General features: G+C 41.2%; 1 protein-coding gene across 1 annotated transcript in view; it reads right to left on the reverse strand.

The window, feature by feature from the left end:
* Positions 1–1,375: 1,375 nt before the first annotated feature.
* The window catches only part of LOC140861474 (uncharacterized), a 37,709-nt gene continuing 17,633 nt past the window's right edge, over positions 1,376–21,451 (reverse strand). Inside the window, exons 3-8 of the mRNA XM_073264501.1 lie at positions 3,989–4,040; positions 3,755–3,852; positions 3,353–3,602; positions 1,900–2,553; positions 1,635–1,700; positions 1,376–1,551 (exon numbers count right to left, since the gene is read on the reverse strand). Coding sequence (XP_073120602.1) covers positions 1,376–1,551; positions 1,635–1,700; positions 1,900–2,553; positions 3,353–3,602; positions 3,755–3,852; positions 3,989–4,040 — 1,296 coding nt within the window. The remainder of the gene's footprint in view (positions 1,552–1,634; positions 1,701–1,899; positions 2,554–3,352; positions 3,603–3,754; positions 3,853–3,988; positions 4,041–21,451) is intronic.

Raw genomic sequence — 21,451 nt, forward strand, 5'->3', positions numbered from 1 at the left:
CACTAGATTCCTTAAGTGCTGAGGGAAAAGGGGCTACGGTTTTATACTCAGAGAGAGAAGGGAACTTACCTTTTTGCGCTTCTCCCTGAGTTGCTTCTTTATCATCCATCTTCATCTCTTCACTTTGTTCCTTATTGGATGAAACATCTACTACCTTCTCCTTGACATTTAACTCCTTCCCATTCCCGAGAGTGATTGCACTAGCATTCTCCCTTGGGTTAGGGACCATTTGAGATGGTAGAGTGTTGGAATGTTGTGTTTCTAGCTTGTTGATTGAAGTGGCGAGCTGTCCCATCTGGGTATTCAGGTTTTGGATAATTGCTCGAGTTTCCTGTTAGAAATTCAGAGTATTAGTTGCAAGATCCTTAACAATATTTTCAACAAACTCACCTGGCACTGGAATTTGAGGACGCTGCTGTTGTGGATGATACGGTGTCCTGTAAGTTTGATTATGCGATTGTGCCTGAGGTCCATGTTGATTCACCGACGGGTTTCCATATCTTAGACTTGGATGATCCTTCCAACTTGGATTATAGGTGTTGGAGTATGGATCATACTTCTGCTGTGGTGGCCCAGGAAATCCTCCAGTGGCATTTACTTGTTCGACCAATTCCTCTTGAAGTGTGGGACACATATCAGTCACATGTCCTATTGCAGCGCAAATTCCACATGCCTTTGTAGTCTATACATTTCCTACAACCATTTGACGCACAAGAGACGTCAGTTCAATAATTTTTTGCTCAAGAGAAGACACATTTACCTCATTATTCTTTTTGGGTGCATGATCACTTCTGTTGGTGCCAAATTGCTGAGAATTGGCAGTCATATTCTCAATTAAGTTCCTTGCCACTCGTGGAGTTTTGTCCAAAAAAACTCCTACACTGGCTGCATCTACCATGCTCATGTCATGAGGTAAAAAACCTTCATAGCAATATTGAATTAAAAGGTTCTCACTTATCTGATGTTGAGGACAGCTAGCACAAAGATTTTTGAACCGCTCCCAGTATTCATGAAGTGACTCCCCCATATATTGCTTGATGTCGTAAATTTCCTTCCTGATACTCGCTGCTCTAGAAGCTGGGAAATATTTCTCCAGAAAGATTCTCTTCATTTCATTCCAGGTTGTGAAGGATCCAGGAGGTAAATAGTACAACCAATCCTTGGCAGCTTTCTTCAAAGAAAAAGAAAAGGCTCTCAATTGGATTTTCTCCTTTGTCACTCCATGGGGTTTCATACTCGTTCATACCACATACAATTCTAGCAAGTTCTTGTGAGGATCCTCACATGGGAAACCATGAAAAGAAGGCAATAAGTGAATTAGTCCGGATTTTAACTCTAACGTAACATTATCTTCTAGATTAGTAAAAGTAATGCATTAAGGCTGCTGGTTGAGATCAGGAGTGCCAAGTTGTCTGAGGCTAAGACTTGCGTTGGCAGCCATCTCTTCCTCAGGATTTTCAGTTTGATGTTCGTCCTCTTCTAATCTCCTTCGAACTTCTCTTTGTCGTCGGTGAAAAGTTCTATCAATCTCAGAATCGTAGGGAAATTCTTCTTCAGAAGATTCTCATGCGGACATGAACGACCAGAGAAGTACTAGACGAAAGGAAAAGAATCAAAATAAGATAAAACAATACTTCTAGGCATGTCATGCAATCTAACAATCTCATTAAAGAACAAATCTGCAACATGCAAAGCATCGTCTGATTTTTGACAAGCAATAAAATGTGACATTTTAGAAAATCTATCTATCACAACATAAATAGAATCCCTCCCCTTCTTAGACCTCGATAACCCAAGAAAAAAATCCATAGAAATGTCCACCCAAGGTTCACTAGGTACTGGAAATAGGGTATACCGTATACAAATCATGTGGTTGTGATCTAGACTTTGCCCTCTTACATGTCTCACACCGCTCACAAACTTTCTCTACATCATGCTTTATTTGTGGCCAATAAAAATGCTCAAGCAAAACTTGATATGTTTTATCCACACATAAATGACCCATTAAACCACCACCATGGGATTCCCTAACAAGAAACTCCCTAATTGAAGTTTTAGGAATACACAATCTATTTTCCTTATACACATAGCCATCATGCAAATAAAATTTCCCTTGAGAACTAAGCATACATGACTTATACACTTCACCAAATTCACTATCACTAGCATACAATTCTTTGACAAGCTCAAAATACAAAAAATTAGCATCTAAAGTAGTTAAGAGAGCGTACATTCGTGACAACGCATCCGCCACCACGTTTTCCTTGCCTTGCTTGTACTTGATGACGTAAGGAAGAGTTTCCAAAAATGCTACCCAGTTTGCATGTATCTTATTCAACTTTTGTTGTCCTTTGAGATGCTTCAATGATTCATGATGCCTATGAATCATGATCTCATTTGGCCTCAAATAATGCTGCCATGTCTCGAGCACTCGCACTAAAGCATAAAACTCTTTATCATACGTTGGATAATTCAACGCTGCCCCATTCAATTTTTCGCTGAAATATGCCACTGGCTTCCTTCCTTTCATCAACACTCCTCCAATTCTTACACCTGAAGCATCACATTCAATTTCAAAGGTGTTCGAAAAATCAGGCAAAACCAATAAAGGAGCATTAGTTAATTTTTCTTGATTAAATTAAAAGACTTCTCATGTTTATCTCCCCAATGAAACGGGACATTTTTCTTTATCACTGCAATCATAGATGCTGCCAACGTGCTAAAGTCTTTCACAAACCTCATGCAGAATCCTGCAAGCCCATGAAAACTTCAAAATTGACCAATAGACGTAGGAGTCGGCCAATCTCAAATGGCACTCACATTTTCTTCATCAAATCTTACACCTTGTGCACTTACAACAAACCCAAAAAACACAAGTTCTTTTGTACAAAATACACTTTTTCAAATTAGCATATAAGTGTTCAACTTTCAAAGTGATTAGTACAAACCACAAATGTTCCGCATGATCAAGTAAGTTCTTGCTATACAACAAAATGTCATCAAAGTAGACAACCACGAATTTCCTAATATATGCACGCAAAACATGATTCATTAGACTCATAGAAGTATTAGTTGCATTAGTCAAACCAAAAGTCATAACCATCCATTCATACAACCCATACTTCGTTTTGAACGAAGTTTTCCACTCATCTCCCTCTCTCATCCTAATTTGATGATAACCACTCTTAAGATCAATCTTGCTAAAATTTCTAGAGCAATGCAATTCATCTAAAATATAATCTAGTCTATGAATGGGATGCCTATACTTGATACTAATGTTATTTATAGCCCTACAATCCACACACATGCGCCAAGATCCATACAAGCACTGCACATGGTGACATCGACTTACGCACAAAACCTTTATCTAGAAGTTCACTTACCTGTTTTTGTAGTTCCTTTGTCTCCTCTGGATTGCTCCTACAAGCTGGACGGTTCGGCAACGCACTCCCGGGTACGAAGTCGATTTGATGCTCAATGCCTCTCAAAGGTTGTAACCCTTGAGGTAGCTCATGTGGAAACAACTCCTTGAACTCCTGCAAAAGTGATGTAACAATGCTCGGAAGATCTCTGGCTATATCACTTGTGTTTAGGTGAAACTCCTTATATAATATCAACAAAAGTGGAACATGAGAATGCAAAACATCTCTCAACTCACTCTTTTGGGCTATGTACATCTTTTTTTCAACCTCTTTTATTTCATTTTTCTTTTCTTCTTTTTTTGTCTCACTTTTCTTTTCTAAGACCATCTCACTTTTTTTATCACTCTTTTTTCGACCTCATCTCTCTTTTTCTTTTTCATTTGATCCTCCAACACTTGATTTGGAGACATGGGGAATAATACAATGAACTCTTTTTTCATAGTAAAAGAATGCTTATTTTTAAACTCATCATGTACTACGCTCCTATCAAAATGCCACGGTCTACCCAACAAGATATGACAAGAATGCATAGGTACCACATCACAGCACCTCATCAACATACTTACCAATAGAAAATGGAACCGCCACTTGTTTGGTAACCTTCTGTAGCGACCCAACCTGAATCCACAACCTAATCAGAGTTAAGAGCATAATTAAGCATGCATTAAATAAATCGCTGCGAAAAACTTAAATAAAAGCTTACCGGCAGAATACAACCGGTTAAACAAATTCGATTATACAACCCAATCGAATGAAATAAGCCTAAAGGGAAAAAACCTACAGCTAATCCTGCTGCCTCTAAGGTCACTGGCCACTCTAAGCTCCTGGTGCTCAATCTTGCACCTACACCTGCCCCGTCGAATGGGGTGTCCAGATACACAGAAAATACTGGATGTGAGCTCTAAGCTCAATACAAAAGCATGGGTAAAACATACAAATATGATGCATGCACATGACAGGGTATCCATATCTGGGATAATTGTATACAACTGCTCAGTAATGGCGCATAGGACATGAGTGGTACAACCCGAGGAGCTAACCCTGCGTACACTGCTCATTCCTAATGGACGTAGACCGTGCCTTCCAGATGCCAGTGCCCGCTAACCCATCGGTTGCGGGGCGCTTGACATCAACCGTCCGAACAGGGCTGAGAGGCCCTACATGGTTCATCTCAAAAGATGGACATGCACAATATGATATGCACATGCTGCATAATAATATGAGACACAAATGCAACATATAAGCATGCAAAACCCGCTGGCTATCACAGTCATTACTTACGTACCTTTATACAGGCAGTTCCTAGAAGTCCCACTCTAGGTTCCAAACCTATCATCAACTCTACAGTGCAATTACCCATGCATCATTAATTAAGCTCTAAAAGCTTAACTAAACTATTGCATACTCCTAAATATTTTTAGGAAGCCAAAGCTATACCTGCGTTCGTCGTTAGCCCTTTGCTGTCTCTTGTCTCAAAACTAGGCCACAGCTTCGCTACGACGCCTGGATCTCTATGCCACTTCCGGATTCTCCGTAGGATGCCTAGATCTCCCTAGATCTGAGTTAGAAGGCTAAGGAATTGAGAGAGAAAAAGGAGAGGTGCGAGTTGAAAATGAAATTTTTGACCCCTATTTATAGGCAAAGTTCGGAGCCTCCGAACTCGACTTCGGATCCTCCGTTCCTGACTTCGGAGCCTGCGTTCTTGTTCGGAGCCTCCGAAGTCCCATCAATGATGTCCCCAATGACACATTATCTTCGGAGCCTCCGATCCGAGTTTGGATCCTCTGATCTTAGGTTCGGATCCTCCGATCCAGTTCGGAGCCTCCTAACCCAGTTCGAAGCCTCCAAACCATCCGAACCCTCGGAACCTTCCCGACCATTTTTGAGTATCCTGAATCCATTTTTGGACTCCGTTAACCCATTTGAAATTTCCTTAATCATGTTTTACTTAATCTAAACATGATTACATAATTAATTACTCATTAATCGTTAATTTTGGATACGGTTCACTACATCTCCCCCACTTAAAAGATTTCATCCTCAAAATCTAGGGTAAACCTCGAGAACGTACTAGAGACCCTTACTTGAGTGTCTGGTCGAATAGCTTTTGACAAACTCAGAATCTTGTCTCCTTGTAAGCTCCATTAATGCTGAACCGCAATAACATTCTTCCAACTGAAGATTACTGCGCTACTGGTCGATAGTCGAACTCCTTTGGCACTAGCATATCACAACACTGATACATCTTCCATTCGGACCACGATCTCCCTGATCACGAAGGATACAAACACCCGCTGAATCGAGATCATCGTCCCAAGGAAAAAGTCTTAGACTGAAGAAGACCAAGTCATAACCTGACCGGCTTAAGACATTCGTCGAATCACTAACCGAATCTAACCACCCAATGGTTCCAAAAAGCTCTCGATGTCTAACACCTCTAGTGAGAAAACACCATTCCCCACACTGTGCTGACACAATAAATCCCGAATTTCTTCTCAAGAGAATCTAGTTGACACAAAGATATACTCCAACGTAACTTCTTAACATGATTCCAGACTGGTCATCCTTTCCATGCTCCACCAAAGCGAACGAGCTTCCCAAGAAATTACTGGGAATTCAGACCATCCAGTCTAGTACCAATCACAGTTCATGTTTTCTTAGTATAACTCAACATTGTGCCATGAAGAAAACTATCATCGCTCGCCAATAATGATGCTAATTCATCTCTTAACCATTGGCCTGCGAAGCCACGCATACACTGCAATGGAAGTCATCGCGCCTTTGATGATCTACATCATCTCGACCACAGGTTATTCACTCATGAATTCAATCGATGGACATCCTCCTGATAGTTATACATACTCGCAATCACTGTACACACACCAAGACTAAGGCAAGATCCCACCAATATGCTTGACTGGGACATTCTACAGTGCACAGACATATGGAAACACTTCCTATTCCGTCTCAAAATTCGACAGTCACTGCACCTGGTATAACTCACCTCGGAGTCTGTAATGCCACCATCATCACTAGCTACTTATCACACACCCGACCATTGTCCATTGCTAAAAAGAAATATCATCGACAAACAGTCTGTACGGATGTGACTCACTGATTGGAAAGAAGAAATTTGATCCGTCACGATCTTGTGAAATCTTTGATTCCAAAGGCAAACCTCGTTGGCTACTAAGTCGATCATTGACTATCTCAGTCATTTCAATGACATCACGCACCACATGCTGGAAGATTAGTGACACAACCTGCTAAATCCCGAGAACTAGATCTGTAACGCCCCTTTTTTTTTATCTTAAATGAGTTTATTTGAGTTAATCGGAGATTTCAGAGTTCTAGAGCCGACATGATTTTGATCAGGGTCCTTTTTGCAAAAATTGGATTTTTCAGGGACTAAAACGCAAATTGTGGATTTTATATATTATCTACACTTAGATTTTTAATTGGGAAGACTCACCTTCCTCCCCAAACCGTGAAGCACCATTGAAGCTTGGGGAAACGCCTTTAAAGCTTTTCCAATCTCGGTTTCCGGTCGATCCCTCCGTTAGAAATTATTTCTGAAGGCAGATTAGTGATCACTGCAGTGAGAGCTCCGTTATATCGTAAGTTTTTTCTACGATCGGATACATTATAGTTTTTTGATGTTGTTAGAATCGTTCTAGATTCGAGTATATTGTTCTAGACAGAGTTCTGATCGTTTATTATCTGTCGGTTTTGAATTAGAGCGACGTTTGGATTTGTTATGATTTTTGGAAGCCATTTTCGAAAATGTGGATTTTGAGATTGATGGGTTTGCTTTGTTATTGTTGTTTTGGGCATTGATATGAGGTTATATCAGTATTGAACTGCTGTCTGCATTTCCGGTTTGTTCAGTTTATAGCCGTTATGCCGTCATTTTGAGTTTTGGGTTTTCGAATCATTTTTGGTATTGAGTGAAGCCTTGGATTGTGAATGATCGTGGTTGTTGATCAACTCTTGTATTCATACAGATTCGTTGGAGTGTGTCGAGCCCTGTGTTAGCAGCATTGTTCGTCGAGAGTTGGATGAAGAACGGTAAAGAGATTTCCTTGAACCGTTGTTTGTTGTTTAGGTTGTCTAGTTGTTGATACAATATTTTGTTGTAGCTTGTCTGGAGTTGGATCTACGGCATTGAAAGGTAAAAGCAATCTTTGTAGCGGGATAGCATACTCGGGACAGTTGGTTCTCGAGTTTCCCTTGAAATCACATATTGCATTGATACTGGTTCTAGTTTATGGAACCTGTATTTTGTTGATTATTTGAATGAATTATATGGCTAAGTTCCTTTTGTTTCCATATGCATTCAAATTGAGCCAGCACTATTGTTTCGATGGGCAGAACAGCCTTTTGTTAGACGTTTGGGAGCTATATTCGAGTGGCCTAGGACGTAGTCGTTGCGCCTAGTGCTAGCATACTCATTATAGTTGCTCAAAGTTTAGAGGAGTGGGATACGTGGCACCACCTCGATTGGGAGAGTCGGTGAGTCGTCACGTGATCTCATCCTCGGGATCCCAATGTTGGAAAACTGGCGAGTTCCCAGACCAATTACGATTGATACCCGGTGCAGCGGAAGTTTAAAAATTTTTCATGGAACGTTTCCATGGTATGGGTATCAACCGTTCATCGATTGAATTACGTGTGTGTAAAATTTAAATAACAATTAAATAAATTTTACCTCAAATCTCGCAACGAGATTAATGGACACCAACAGAACAATTCTGCTCTTGTTGTCTCTCCCTGGAACCGATGAACGCCTTCAATCAGGTCCACGAACAGAGGTTTAATCCCTCTGATAGATTGCACTAGAAAATCTATCAGAAGTTTTCTGCGAAGAGAATACACGAATTTGATTCGTTATTCCTTACTGCGATTCAAAATCACAGACCGGAATTTTCTCTGACAGAGTAGGGAGGGGGCGGCCAAAAAACGTTTTGAGAGGCTAGGGTTTTCGAAAAATTGCTCTCAAAATAATGACCTGTTGTGTGTAATTTCTGTACTGAAATAACTTATTTATAATGCAGGCCACTAACACCTTAGGGCCCATTAGTCATAAGCTGGGGCCCGACAAGCAAAGCCCGCTCGTTCAGAAATTAATATAAAATTCATCGTGACTCCGATTGATGAAACGATTTCACCAATGTGCACAGAAACCATTTCTGCACGTTTTAAAGTCAAAATAAATTTTCCTGAATCCGAATTCAGTGGTTTCCAAAAATGTCCATCCCTATGTCATTTTAGGAAATCCTACTCCCTTACTCTTATTTTAAGAAGTCCAACTCCTTAGTTCATTAAATTTAACTCTTTAAATTTAACTATCTCAACGGGGATTAAAACTCCATTACACTGTGTGACCCTCAATGGTTCAGGGATACAGCTAGCCGTGGGCTCACAACTCCTTGTGACTCGGAACAACACTTTCCGACTTGCCCAACGAATCATGGTAAAGCGCCTAGCAACATCGCCCCATGATTCCCTAGGTATCACTGATAGTGCCTACAAGAACCAGTAGATTTTGGTTAACGTACAGTACGGTCCCTTCATCCATATATCCCGATCGAATCAACAACCATTGGTATATCGAGAGTCGCTCAAGATTCGATAACTATGCAATGCATCTTGAAGATCAAATTAGTGACATCGCATGTGCTACTAAGAAACCATTTCTTAAATCACATCAAGTACTCTGGCCAGAGATTTGTCACACTAATATCTCCTCAGATCGCATAGGATATCCACACTCGCAAGTATGTGGTGAATCCTTGACAACAATGCATTGACTCCTATATGTGTCGTAACTGTACCCAATCTCGACACCTGATGACCCCCTCAGAGTCGGTAAACGAGTCAAAGCACAGTACTAGCATATAGAGTCTCCATGATGTTTCAAGTCGTAAGGACTAATGGTGTACAACCAAAACCGCGGACTTTATCCACTCGATAAGTGATAACCACTTGGAAAGTCCGGATAGGGTAGTTCGACTATTCATCCTATGAATATCCATTTGCATGCTTCGAACATCTCCATGTTCCCTACCAATGAAACGTGGTACTCCGCATCGCAAATGCTAGTCTCAAACTCGAGCGATCCTTATCCTTATTATCGGACGGCTCAATCGACTAGGAACGGTTTTAGAATATACAGTGACTATAAGATGTATTTCATGATAGACATCTCCATGTTCTACCACATCTTACATACACTATAGTATATTCAAGGTCTTTATCAAAACAACAATAGTATATCATAATATAACAATATGAAGTAATATAAAGTCATTGCCATAAAAGTGTAAATAATATTAAACAAAAGATTGTTTATACAAAGAGTCAACAAAGCCCATAGCCACACAGTTGGCTCACTGGGCACCCACTCTTACAATCTCCCACTTGCCCTATAGCCAACTAGTCATACTACGTAGACCCATTGCTTCGCGATGTTTGTCAAACAATGGTCCTGGCAAAGGCTTAGTAAGTGGATCAGCGATATTGTCTGCAGAGGCCACTCGTTCGACACTGATGTCTCCTCTTTCCACAATCTCCCGGATTATGTGGTATTTCCTCAGTACGTGTTTGGATCTTTGATGAGACCTTGGTTCCTTTGCTTGAGCAACGGCACCCGTGTTGTCGCAGTACACCGGGACTGGACCAACAAATTCAGGAATGACGCCCAACTCTTGGACGAAATTCCTCATCCAAACGGCCTCTTTAGCAGCAGCTGATGCTGCAATGTATTCAGCCTCAGTGGTGGAATCCGCTGTGGTGTCCTGCTTGGAACTCTTCCAAGAGACAGCACCGCCATTGAGCATGAACACAAATCCAGAGGTTGACTTCGAGTCATCCACATCACTTTGGAAGCTAGAGTCGGTATAGCCTTCCAGTTTGAGTTCTCGTCCTCCATAAACCATGAACATATTCTTAGTCCTTCGCAAGTACTTAAGAATGTCCTTCACGGCTTTCCAATGCATCTGACCAGGATTAGACTGATATCTGCTCGTGACACTCAGAGCAAATGCTACATCCGGTCTGGTAGATATCATCCCATACATGATACTACCTATAGCTGACGCATATGGTACATGTGTCATATTCTCTATCTCTGCATCAGTCTTGGGACACATAGACTTGGATAGAGAAACTCCATGACACATGGGTAGATGTCCTCTCTTGGACCCATCCATTGAAAACCGTTTCAATATGGTATCGATGTAGGTTGATTGAGTGAGTCCTATCATTCTCTTAGATCTATCCCTATAGATCTGTATCCCAAGAATGTAGGATGCCTCACCCAAATCCTTCATCGAAAATCTACCTGATAACCATATCTTTGTTGACTGCAACATCCCTACATCATTCCCAATGAGTAGGATGTCATCAACATAAAGTACTAAGAATGTCACCGCATCCTTAACTACTTTCTTGTACACGCAAGGTTCCTCCGGGTTCTTGATGAAACCAAAGTCTTTAATTGTTTCATCAAATTTCTGGTTCCAACTTCTTGATGCTTGTTTTAGACCATAAATTGATCTCTGAAGCTTGCATACCTTATGCTCGCTTCCTATGGATGTGTACCCCTCAGGCTGCTTCATATAGATTTCTTCCTTAATGTCTCCATTAAGAAAAGCAGTCTTCACATCCATTTGCCATATCTCATAGTCATACCATGCAGCTATGGCAATAAGGATTCTTATGGACTTGAACATTGCAACTGGTGAAAAGGTTTCGTCATAGTCAACTCCTTGCCTTTGAGTATAACCTTTAGCCACCAATCGCGCCTTGTAGGTCAATACCTTACCATCAGGCCCAAGCTTTCTTTTGTAGATCCATTTACACCCTATTGGAACAATTCCATCGGGAGGATCCACTAAAGTCCAGACTTGGTTAGTATGCATCGAATCCAATTCTGATTGCATAGCTTCAAGCCATAAATTCGAATCCGCATCAGAAATTGCTTCCTTGAAGCTTCTTGGATCACATCCAATGTCGGGCTCATCTTGACCCTCTTCAAGAAGAAGACCATATCGAACTGGAGGTCTAGAAGTCCTCTCGGATCTTCTAGGTGCAGGCGTGTCCAGCAATGGTTCCTGAGGTGTGGGATCGTTATTTTGTATTTCGGGTTCTTCTCGAACTTCTTCGAGTTCCATCATCTCGCCTTTCTTATCCAATAAGAACTCCTTCTCCAAGAAGGTGGCATTCCGTGAAACAAACACCTTTGTTTCAGCAGGATAATAGAAATAATATCCGATTGAATTCTTCGGATACCCCACAAAATAACACAAGCTGGATCGACTATCCAACTTATCTCCCACTGTCCGCTTCACGTAAGCAGGACATCCCCAAATCCTCAAGTATGAATACTTAGGAGCTTTGCCATTCCATAACTCGTATGGTGTTTTGTCCACTGCTTTAGTGTGGACGTTATTCAACAACAATACCGCCGTTTCAAGCGCATAGCCCCAAAACGAAGGTGGAAGCTCAGTGAAGCTCATCATGGATCGAACCATGTCCAACAAAGTTCGATTACGACGCTCCGATACACCATTAAGCTGTGGTGTCATAGGAGGAGTCCACTGAGAGAGAATCCCATTCTCTTTCAGATAGTCCAAAAACTCGGTACTTAAGTATTCTCCACCTCGATCCGATCGAAGTGCTTTAATACTTTTACCTAGCTTGTTTTCTACTTCAGCCTTGAATTCTTTGAACTTTTCAAATGCTTCAGACTTATATTTCATTAAATATAAATACCCATACCTTGAATAATCGTCAGTAAAGGTAATGAAGTAGGTGTGGCCATATTGAGTCCCAACTCTAAATGGTCCACAAACATCTGTATGGATCAAATCCAACAGATTTTGACTACGCTCAGGTTTCCCCTTAAAAGGAGATTTAGTCATTTTTCCTTTTTGGCAGGATTCACAAGTAGGTAGAGAGTTAATATCAGACATATCAAACATGCCCTCTCCCACTAGCTTGTTCATCCTCCTTGAGGAAATATGACCTAGTCTAGCGTGCCAAAGGTTTGCCGGGTTTTGACTATCGATTTTCCTTTTGTTTGTTGTCGCCGGTTTGTCAATACAATTCACTGGAACGTTTTTTAGTTTTAAATTGTATAGATCGTTTTCAAGTTGTCCATTTCCAATTAAACATTCATTCTTGTAAATATTGCAAATCTCATTCACAAAATTGCAAGAATAACCATCTCTATCTAGCATAGAAACAGAAATAATGTTTTAATTAAATCTGGAACAAATAAAACATCTATCAAAAGTAACTTAAAACCGTTCTGCAAAAAATAAATATTTCCCATAGCTATGGATTTAACTCTGGAACCATTCCCGAGCCTTGACTGGGTCTCACCCATCCTTAGCCTATTACTTCTTATCATCATTTGCAACTCATTGCAAATATGAGATCTACATCTGGTATCCAATACCCAAGAAGTAGTATTAAAAATATTTATTTCAATGTATAACATACCCTTTGCAGTTCGCAACTGCTCGAGGTATTCCTTGCAGTTACGTTTCCAATAACCGGGTTTCTTGCAGTGATGGCAAACTTGTTTAGACTTGTCCAATTTTGTATGTAACATTTTGCCTTGAGATCATGGTCCAACCATTTCTCTAGTTACATCAGCCGGGGCTGTTTTCGGAGAAGCCTTTTCTAACACTTAGAAAATCTTTTTCCGAACTTAGGACAATCTTAACTTATGGAATCATTCTGTATTGTTTGCGTCAATAAGTTTGTTTTGTTGGAGAACAGAAACATGTGGATTACTGAGATAAAACAGACAATTATCGATGATTGTTTAAATAATTTACTAAGACATAAAATTGGCGAATTTTATTTTATGAATCTCACTCCCACTATTTTAACGATTTCACTACCCTCTAGTGAAAACGGGAAACTTTTTCCTTAGTGAGAACATGGAGTCCAATTGACAAACTTATGGTCCCGAATAATATCAGCCAACCATAATTCTCAAAAGGTAGAGCCCAATTGCTTCCAAAGCAACCCCCATGTATTTACCTCATGTCCAATAAGGGCCCAATAATATGACGCCGTTTAAAGTGACATGTCAAGATGACCCATCAATATTAAGTTGTGATGGACGGTCGCCATGTGGATCCCCCAATAATATGAGCCGATCCCATGGGAGTTCCACCCAACTTACAACATTTGTCGATCCAATGTACAGCTTTCCGACGGACGGGCCCCCCCAATAATATGAGCCGGACCGTATCCGCGGGTAGCATCACATACATTGACCGTTGATGGAAGGTAGGAACATTTAAACAATATTTAAATTTCCTTTATTTATCTTGATATAAATTTTAAATCATATTTAAATGAGGGATTTTATTTATAAAAATATTTGTCTCATCATTTTTAATTTATTGCATGCATTGCCGGATTCACGCAATTTATGTCTAAACATGCATACAATCATAATATCACATATTATATAGGATGATCGATTCCATTTCTAATTGACCCGTGGTTGCCAATCACGGGTCTTAGTCCAATCCTAGGTAATATGCAGTATGCAAATGCAATCCTATTACATATGCTTCCAATTTACATTTCTTCAGTCTTCATTGTCTGCTGGGCCCACCATCTTCAAATCTTGATCTCCCACTAAATCTAATGTATTTACAATTAAATAACAATGACAAGTAGGGGATACATTTTTAGGGGGTGGGAACGGGCTATAAACCAAGCCCACTTTTATTACATATGACATTCATATCGGGCCATAAACCAGGCCCATTAATAAAACCAACAACAATAAAGACAAAATGTAAATTCCTAACATACACCTACAAAATTGGTCATGGCAATCGATCATCCTTATCCAATAACATTTAATTCAAAATTAATTTATTGGATAACATGCTGTGGCAATTCAAATTTAAACAAGATAAAATCATATTTTATATATAAAATCACATTTCACATATAAAATCATATTTTATCTCCATATCAAATAAAATCATATTTTATCTATAAAATCCAATTTTACAAATAAAATCATATTTTATCTAATATATCATAAGATCATATCTTATCATCAATTGTACCAAAATAATTGATTTCAAAATTCAATTTACGGATAAAATATTAAAATTTTCCAAAAATTCAAATTTATCCAAAATCAATTTTAAAATTTACGGACTCGAACAATTCGATCCGAAATCTCGTGAACCAATCAAAAACAATTTTTGACCGGACCAAAAATAAAATTTTTTAAATATTAAAATTAATAAAAAATTAAAAATTAATTTTTCCCGCGGGCCACCCGGGACACTCCCGGGTCGGCCCGCACCCGGGGCGCGGGCCGGGGGCAGCCCGGCTGCCCCCTTAGGGCAGCGCCTGGCGCCGCCCCTGGGCGGCGCCGTGCGCTGCGCTGGGCGGCGCCGAGCGCCGCCCCTGGGCAGCGCCGAGCGCTGCCCTGCGCAGCGCCCAGCGCTGCGCTGGGCAGCGCACAGCGCTGCCCTGGGCGGCGCCGTGCGCCGCCCTGGGCGGCGACGGTCGCCGCCTTGGGCGGCGCTGTGCGCCCCCTTTGGGCGGCGCCGTGCGCCGCCCGGGGCAGCAACAATTGCTGCCCCACCGGGCAGCGATCCAATCGCTGCCCGGGTTTTGCCCCGAAAAAATTTTTTTTTATTAAAAATATTTATTTTGTTTCATAAACCGAGACTCAAAAATTTTGTACAATTGATTAATTCAATCGATTGATCTGAGCAACCTGGCTCTGATACCACTGTTGGAAAACTGGCGAGTTCCCAGACCAATTACGATTGATACCCGGTGCAGCGGAAGTTTAAAAATTTTTCATGGAACGTTTCCATGGTATGGGTATCAACCGTTCATCGATTGAATTACGTGTGTGTAAAATTTAAATAACAATTAAATAAATTTTACCTCAAATCTCGCAACGAGATTAATGGACACCAACAGAACAATTCTGCTCTTGTTGTCTCTCCCTGGAACCGATGAACGCCTTCAATCAGGTCCACGAACAGAGGTTTAATCCCTCTGATAGATTGCACTAGAAAATCTATCAGAAGTTTTCTGCGAAGAGAATACACGAATTTGATTCGTTATTCCTTACTGCGATTCAAAATCACAGACCGGAATTTTCTCTGACAGAGTAGGGAGGGGGCGGCCAAAAAACGTTTTGAGAGGCTAGGGTTTTCGAAAAATTGCTCTCAAAATAATGACCTGTTGTGTGTAATTTCTGTACTGAAATAACTTATTTATAATGCAGGCCACTAACACCTTAGGGCCCATTAGTCATAAGCTGGGGCCCGACAAGCAAAGCCCGCTCGTTCAGAAATTAATATAAAATTCATCGTGACTCCGATTGATGAAACGATTTCACCAATGTGCACAGAAACCATTTCTGCACGTTTTAAAGTCAAAATAAATTTTCCTGAATCCGAATTCAGTGGTTTCCAAAAATGTCCATCCCTATGTCATTTTAGGAAATCCTACTCCCTTACTCTTATTTTAAGAAGTCCAACTCCTTAGTTCATTAAATTTAACTCTTTAAATTTAACTATCTCAACGGGGATTAAAACTCCATTACACTGTGTGACCCTCAATGGTTCAGGGATACAGCTAGCCGTGGGCTCACAACTCCTTGTGACTCGGAACAACACTTTCCGACTTGCCCAACGAATCATGGTAAAGCGCCTAGCAACATCGCCCCATGATTCCCTAGGTATCACTGATAGTGCCTACAAGAACCAGTAGATTTTGGTTAACGTACAGTACGGTCCCTTCATCCATATATCCCGATCGAATCAACAACCATTGGTATATCGAGAGTCGCTCAAGATTCGATAACTATGCAATGCATCTTGAAGATCAAATTAGTGACATCGCATGTGCTACTAAGAAACCATTTCTTAAATCACATCAAGTACTCTGGCCAGAGATTTGTCACACTAATATCTCCTCAGATCGCATAGGATATCCACACTCGCAAGTATGTGGTGAATCCTTGACAACAATGCATTGACTCCTATATGTGTCGTAACTGTACCCAATCTCGACACCTGATGACCCCCTCAGAGTCGGTAAACGAGTCAAAGCACAGTACTAGCATATAGAGTCTCCATGATGTTTCAAGTCGTAAGGACTAATGGTGTACAACCAAAACCGCGGACTTTATCCACTCGATAAGTGATAACCACTTGGAAAGTCCGGATAGGGTAGTTCGACTATTCATCCTATGAATATCCATTTGCATGCTTCGAACATCTCCATGTTCCCTACCAATGAAACGTGGTACTCCGCATCGCAAATGCTAGTCTCAAACTCGAGCGATCCTTATCCTTATTATCGGACGGCTCAATCGACTAGGAACGGTTTTAGAATATACAGTGACTATAAGATGTATTTCATGATAGACATCTCCATGTTCTACCACATCTTACATACACTATAGTATATTCAAGGTCTTTATCAAAACAACAATAGTATATCATAATATAACAATATGAAGTAATATAAAGTCATTGCCATAAAAGTGTAAATAATATTAAACAAAATATTGTTTATACAAAGAGTCAACAAAGCCCATAGCCACACAGTTGGCTCACTGGGCACCCACTCTTACACCCAAAAGCACAACAGCAATCCTTTGTTATCAGATTTGATATCCCGGTTTAAAGACATGCATTTCATTACGTTGTTATTGATTTTGTTGTTGTCTTGGAAGCATGTTTATTGTTGTATTACTTGATATGTTGCTTTTACTAGGATTATCATTCTCACCGGTTATCCGGCTGTTGCTTTGTTTTGTATGTGTACTTGGAAACAGGAAGGGCAGGATCAAGTCAGCATAGACCTGGTTAGCGTCCAGAGCAAGAGATAGAAGTGAGACTCGTTTAGAAGTCGAATCGGCATGTCAACCTAGTCATTCGAACTTCTCGTATATGTTTTGTAAGCAAGAAACGATGTAGGTGCTATCGAATTGAATGTTGCTCTTCCCTAAACCTTTCTTGTATTGTTATTGGAATGTCAAATACTCTTAATGCAAGTGTTTAGGTTTTGATTGAGTTTATTACAGTGCCTTAACTTTTCTGGGCGAGGGGACGGCGCGGGCGCGCGGCCTCTTTGCGAGGTATGAGCGCGGGCGCGATTCCTTTGGCGCAGGCGCGCTGGGATTTGTGGGGCGTAGGCGCGGGCGCACTGATGTCAGCGCGGGCGCGCGAGCCTCCTTTTTACAAAAAAATCGCTTGTTGTCTGATATTATTTGATTAGAAACGAGGTCTCACATTAAGTGGTATCAGAGCGTTAAGATTCTTGGTCGAACTAGAGTGAGCGGGTAGATCGAGTCTGCGTGTATCGGCTCCTCGCATGTGTTTGAATTATTTTAACTATGTACTTAATTCCATGCGAGCATGCTTTATTATTGAGAATTATTGAATTACATGGTTATGTGATTTAATTTATAAAGCATGATCTACTTGAGATATAACTGTTTCTGTTATCGACTGGTATCTGGTATTCCAAGCGGTTGTAAGGGCACTGATTGTAGCGATTGAGATATCTCGTGTCCTAACCTTTGATTATCAGATGGGTCCTCGTCGAGTGATAAACAGAAACACACCGCCAGTTATCCCTGCGACTGAGCAGGCTAGCACTGAAGTTGATCAGTTGGATGCTTCAGCAACGCCTATGGAAACCTTGCTGAAGAGGTTTCAGTCGTTCAATCCGCCGTTATTGATGGGTTCAGAAAATCCAGTTGACTGCGAGAGTTGGTTGGATGATATTGATCAACTATTCGATTCCATTGATTACACAGATGACCGCAGAATCAGGTTAGTCGTTCATCAGCTACGTGGGGTTGCTAAGAGCTGGTGGATCATGACAAAGAAAGCAATGGAGAGTAGAGGTACGGAAGTTACTTGGACTCTTTTTAAATCTGAATTTTATAAGCGGTTTTTCCCTATCTCGTAGCGTAAAGATAAGGGAGCTGAGTTTGCCAACATGAGGCAAGGGAATCTGAACATTGAAGAGTACGTAGCTAAGTTCGATAGTCTGTTGCATTTTGCACCGCTAATTGCCGGAGATGAAGAAGCTAAGGCAGATCAGTTCATAAATGGTTTGAACCCCGACGTCTTCACGTTGTTAAACACCAACAGGCCTAACAACTTTGCGGATGCTATGAATTACGCAAAGGGAGCGGAAGCAGGCTTGTGGAGGCAAAGAGGTAACCAGGTAGCACCTGAGCAACAGAGGCAGTATCAGAACCCACCATCTCAGTATCAGAATCAGCCACCGCAGCATCAGAACCAGCAACAAAGGTATGAAGGTGGAAACAGTGGGGGAAGCAGAAAATATCAGTACAAAGCAAGAGGTAAACAGTTCAAAAGGCAGGGGAACAGTTCGTCTAGTTCCAGTGGTTCGAAGCAATTCGGTTTAGGACAGAGTTCTGGATCTTCAGCCATGTACTACAGCAAGTGTGGGGGAAGACACTCAACGGATCAGTGTGTGGGAATCTTCGGTAATTGTAACACCTGTCAGCAACCGGGACACTTCTCTAAGGTGTGCCCACAATGTAACAGAGATAGAGCTCAGAGTGGGAGTTCGTCTAGACCTGCAGCTCAACCCGAGAGGTAGTCTTCTGCAGTGCACTCTTTCCAGCCTCAGCAGCAGAACAGACAGGGAGGTAACTCTAGTGCAAACCAGCCTCAGAGACAACAGGCACGAGTCTTTGCTTTGACAGAGGATCAGGCTCAGGCAGCACCTGACAATGTTATAGCAGGTAACTGTTCGATTTTCGGTTATTCTTCTCTTGTTTTGATAGATACAGGTGCTTCCCATTCCTTTATCTCTGAGAAATTTGTGTTATTGCATGCTTTGCCGACTGAATTGTTGCCTACAGTAGTAGCTGTTACTTCACCTTTGGGTGGAGGAATTGTTTCTGTCAGACTAGTCAGGAACTGTGAACTTTGTTCAAGGGGAATTTGTTAGAATTCGACTGTATTGTGCTTGGGTTGTCAGATTTTGATTGTATTGTCGGTATAGATGCTTTGACCAAGTACAGGGCAACAATTGATTGTTTTCTGAAAGTTGTCAGGTTCAGACCTGAAATGCCAGATGAGTGGAAATTCTTTGGTAAGGGTTCTCGATCTAGAATTCCTTTGATTTCAGTATTATCTATGACTCGTTTGTTACAGAGAGGTGCAGAAGGATTTTTGGTTTATGCGGTTGATGTACTGAAATCTAGCCCAGCTTTGGTTGACTTACCAGTGGTTAGAGATTTTGCTGATGTGTTTCCGGAAGATGTTCCTGGATTGCCACCCATTCGAGAGGTTGAATTCAGCATTGACTTAGTGCCCGGTACTCAACCTATTTCAAAAGCTCCTTATCGTATGGCACTTGTTGAATTGAGAGAGTTGAAGGAGCAGATTGAGGATTTAATTGCCAAGGGATACATCAGACCTAGTGTGTCACCTTGGGGTGCTCCTGTGCTTTTTGTTCAGAAGAAGGATGGTTCTATGTGGCTCTGTATAGACTACCGCCAATTGAATCAGGCTACAGTTAAGAACAGGTATCATTTACCCCGAATAGATGACCTTTTTGATCAACTGCAGGGTTCTTCTGTCTACTCTAAGATTGATCTGAGGTCAGGTTATCACCAGTTGAGAGTGCGAGAGGAAGACGTTCCTAAGACAGCATTCAGGACGAGGTATGGTCATTTTGAGTTTATAGTCATGCCATTCAGTTTGACTAACGCTCCAGCGGTTTTTATGGGTTTGATGAACCGTATCTTTCAGCGTTATTTAGATGAGTTCGTCATTATCTTTATCGATAATATTCTTATCTACTCAAAGAACCGTACTAACCATGCAGAGCACTTGAGAACCGTACTGCAGATTTTGCGAGTTGAGCAGTTGTTTGCCAAGCTGTCTAAGTGTGAATTCTGGTTAGATCGAGTTGTCTTTCTCGGTCATATCATTTCTGGAGATGGGATTTCTGTCGATCCCAGCAAGATTGAAGCGGTTATGAATTGGCCTAGACCTACTTCAGTGCCGGAGATCCGAAGCTTCATGGGTTTAGCTGGTTATTACCGTCGTTTCATCGAGGGTTTCTCATCTATTGCCAAGCCTATTACCCAGCTGACTCAGAAGAATGTGCCTTTTGTTTGGACTCCAGATTGTGAGGCTAGCTTTGTTGATCTGAAGAGGAGACTGACCAGTGCTCCAATTCTTTCTATTCCGATGGGTACTGGAGGTTTCACAGTCTATTGTGATGCTTCTAACCGAGGCTTGGGTTGTGTTCTTATGCAGCATAAGCATGTGATAGCGTATGCATCGAGGTAGCTGAAACCGCATGATACTCGTTATCCGGTTCATGATCTTGAACTAGCTGCGATCGTCTTTGCTCTGAAGATCTGGCGTCACTATCTTTATAGTGAGTCTTTTGAGATCTTTTCTGACCATAAGAGCCTTAAGTACTTGTTTTCACAGGCAGAGCTGAATATGAGACAGAGAAGATGGTTAGATCTGTTGAAGGATTTCGATTGTGAAATCAAGTATTATCCGGGAAAGTCGAATGCAGTTGCAGATGCCTTGAGCCGAAAGCTATGTTCTTTATCTCTTACTACTATTGGTGTTTCTCAGTTGATTGATGATTGTTGCACTTCTGGTTTAGAGTTTGAAACAGATAGGGAGACTATTAGAGTGTTTGCTATTCAAGCCGAACCGGAGTTGTTTGTTGCAATCAGAGAAGCACAGAAGTCTGAGCCGAGTATTCAGGTTTCAATAGAGAAAGTCAGATCTGGGCATCAGTCTGAATTCCAGGTTAGAGATGATGTACTGTATGTGAATAATCGTATTGTTGTGCCTGATATTTCGGAGTTGAGGCAACGTATTCTTTGAGAGGCTCATTGCAGTCGGTTTAGTATTCATCCTGGAGGTCGTAAGATGTACAACGATCTGAAGATTCAGTTTTGGTGGAAGAGAATGAAGAGCGACGTAGCGAGG

Source organism: Henckelia pumila, chromosome 1, assembly GCF_033568475.1.
Source record: "Henckelia pumila isolate YLH828 chromosome 1, ASM3356847v2, whole genome shotgun sequence".
In the NCBI taxonomy this organism is placed as follows: Eukaryota; Viridiplantae; Streptophyta; class Magnoliopsida; order Lamiales; family Gesneriaceae; genus Henckelia; species Henckelia pumila.